The sequence below is a fragment of the Penaeus monodon genome, chromosome 15, assembly GCF_015228065.2.
Source record: "Penaeus monodon isolate SGIC_2016 chromosome 15, NSTDA_Pmon_1, whole genome shotgun sequence".
NCBI classification, from domain to species: Eukaryota; Metazoa; Arthropoda; class Malacostraca; order Decapoda; family Penaeidae; genus Penaeus; species Penaeus monodon.
Window position 1 is genome coordinate 8,365,567 of NC_051400.1, and position 3,288 is coordinate 8,368,854.

A 3,288-nucleotide genomic window follows, 5' to 3' on the forward strand; every position below is an offset into this window, starting at 1 on the left:
GAGCTGTAGTCTACTGTTACTTGGTACCAAAAAAACTTATATAGGCATAGACTTAGCTGAAGCTTGCTGGACTGCTTTATAAGTGTTAGTTCTCTGCCACAAAATTACTGTACCATGCTGTTGCATGCTGCCAAGTGGCAGCATGCAAATCACTATCCTAGAGCAGACTTGTATATCCAGTCACCAAATACATAATCCTTATTATCATTAACTTCATAATGATCACCATCTTTCTTTAAATCTCTTTAAATAAAATGAATCATTTATCAGACAAAACCACTACTGAATCAAATAAAGATCGAATAGTAACTCCATCACTACATACATGGTTTCAGGTGACTCCTATCAGCATGAACAACCTTCTTGTTACTAAATAAGATCTTTATGTACAATTATGATTTCTAGTTCCATAAGATATCAAAAGTGAGATAAGAAGCAGACATTTGGTTAGATACTGGAGATGAGGGTAGGTTAATGAAGAGAATGAGCAATGTCATTTGAACACTGCACAACACCCCTGTTAGATGCTATGCTAAATTCCAAATGACTATGTCATAAGGCATTTTCAATATTTTCATCCTACTGCCAGGTATGGCCAAGAAAGCAGCTATGCCTGCTACAAATATTCACTGCTGGATGTGACGTCAAGTATGGCAATTCAGTCAATAAAAATAATCTGCAGGAATGGAGGGAACGTTATAAAATAATTGTGATATTACTGAAGTTACAGTTATCATTTAACAAGTAATATAATCTATAGGAATATACTCTTATCAGCTGATAACTAGCTTCTTATCATGACTGTCTCAAACGTATTTCTAGTTTGAAGGAAGTACCTGTCAGTTCAATGATAAACATCTTAATTTTTATATCTTATATTATGCCATTTCCATATAAGAAGTTTATTCATCAAAGAAAGAGTGGTTTTACAAAATTTCCCATATCTAAAATCAAACCTAAAGTAATTATCCTCACTATTTGGAAAAATTCTAGTATACTTTATTCTTATGTCAATAATAATATAGGTACACCACTTACTACAAGCCATCAAAAACTGGGGATGTGCCAGTGATTTGAGGACAGCTAAAAAACATTTGATAATGTAATACTTATATTACTATCAGATAATATTGAATCAATGTCTGAATACCAAGGAAAATCTTCTGAGCTGTAACATACTACAACATATAGAATGCAGTTTCAATTTTTATATAAGACTTATATGTTTCACTGTACTAGAGTGCATGATAACAGTCTAACACATATATTTTTTTTTTCTTTTCAGGAGTTGATCCAAATCAAATGAATCATGATGGGCTGACAGCTCTACATCAAGCATGTATTGATGGGTCACTTGAGATGGTAAACCTACTCCTGAAAGCAGGCGCTAATGTTAATATAGTTGACAGGGACTTATGGACACCTCTTCATGCTGCTGCTACTTGCGGACACTTTAAAATTGTGACAACACTTATCAGAGCTGGTGCAAATCTGATAGCTATCAATGGTGATGGTGACCTACCATATGACATAACAGAAGATGAGGTGACTCAACATTACCTAGAGAATGAAATGACCAAAAGAGGTATCACCCAGGAGTTCATCAATCAGGCTCGCCAGGCATCTCATGATAAAATGAAGGATGATATAGAATATCTCATTGAGAATGGTGGTGATATCAACCAGCCTCTGGATCAAGGGGGTACACTGCTACATATAGCCATAGCAAATTGTTTTACTGATTTAATGGATATGTTGCTTAAAAATGGGGCAGATGTCACAGTGCGTGATGAAGATGGCTGGGAACCTATACACGTAGCAGCTTACTGGTGCAATGAAAAAGCATTGGAAGCTTTGGCAGAAAAAGGAGCTAACCTACGGTCTTTGACTGATAATGGAGAAGTGCCCTATGATCTTTGTGATGATCCAGATTTGAAGGTTCACTTCCTTCACATGATCAACGACAGACCAGAATATAAATTTGTAGGAGACAAAGAGGATGGTTTACCTCTGAAGGAGTATACAAATGACACCTCCTATGGAAAGGAAGATAATATCATAGAAGATGCTATCCATGAGTCCCAGTCTTTAAACCTGCAAAAGAATGAAAGTCTTTATTCTGAACACTTTATTTCAGAACCAGAGGACATTCCTAGAGAGAGATCTTCTGAAGAAGTGCCTTTAAATCCTTTACTAAATCTCCAAGCAACAGAACTATCTGAGCGCAGAAATTCAGTCAAGGAGGCCAAACATAGGGCACCACTGAAGAGAATGAACAGCATTGAGATTGGTAACATAGGCAAAATTTCCCCCTATGCAACTAAAGCTGGATCAGGAATTTCTGGTCATGATAAGGACAACATCCTACACAGTAACAAGACACTTGAAAGAAGCAGTGGTTATCAAAATTCAACCCTTGGGGCACAAAAGCCTGAAGATCAAAACACCATAAAGGAGATTTTGGATCAAAAACTCACGAACAAAAAAACGCCTGAAAATTCTCAGTCCGAGAAAGAAAACACCAGTCCAGACCCAGATAAACATGCAGGTCCAGTACTCAGCAACAACATAAATGGAACTTCAGAAACAACACAAGCCGCCAACTTCCGGGAGGAAAGCGACCAGTCTCTCGCGTCCAAAAAACTCATCTACATTCCCCGCAAGAAAAATCCAGCGCCTCCTCCTCCCCAAGGATCACTGCTGTATCTGAAGAGGCAAAGGCAAGAAGCTCGCGAACTTCAGCTTGGGATGCTGGATGAGAGAGACATAATCTTGCCTCCCATAACACAGGGCACCCAAACTTCTTACATATACAACCCACCTCCAAGCCCAACGATGATACGTTACCATTACAAAATGACACTGGACGAGGTCACCCATGATGATTTCATAAAACAGAAAAAATGTTCCATCATGTAGTTTGAGTGAATTTGCAAAATCAATTGCAGGACAAAACCCCACCTTATATTGCATCATTCTGTTTTTCTTCTCTCTGATTCAATCCTAATTCTTTCATTAATATTTACTTTGATTTGGGAAAAAGTCGAAGCAAGGACTTTCTAATATTCACCCTAGGTTTTATGACTAGGTGATAAAGTTACAAGTTTAACAGTCAATAAGGAACAATGCAGTTACATATGTAAATATATTTTTTAACCTATGATGATGACTATTTGTGTATATAGAGCAAAAATATATGACAGAAAATGTAACTTAGAAATATTTCAACCTCATTTACATCTTTTCAAGAACAGTGATGATCAACTAACTTTATTAATGTAGGTCTGG

At 36.9% G+C, this 3,288-nt stretch overlaps 2 protein-coding genes across 2 annotated transcripts in view; one reads left to right on the forward strand and one right to left on the reverse strand.

Annotated features, from left to right (window-relative positions):
* The window catches only part of LOC119581731 (protein phosphatase 1 regulatory subunit 12A-like), a 4,453-nt gene extending 1,241 nt beyond the window's left edge, over positions 1–3,212 (forward strand). Inside the window, exon 2 of the mRNA XM_037929860.1 lies at positions 1,286–3,212. Coding sequence (XP_037785788.1) covers positions 1,286–2,919 — 1,634 coding nt within the window. The 3' untranslated portion in view covers positions 2,920–3,212. The remainder of the gene's footprint in view (positions 1–1,285) is intronic.
* LOC119581733 (cation-dependent mannose-6-phosphate receptor-like) overlaps positions 1–3,288 on the reverse strand; it is a 17,359-nt gene that overhangs the window by 5,179 nt on the left and 8,892 nt on the right. The gene's annotated exons all lie outside the window — the stretch shown is intronic.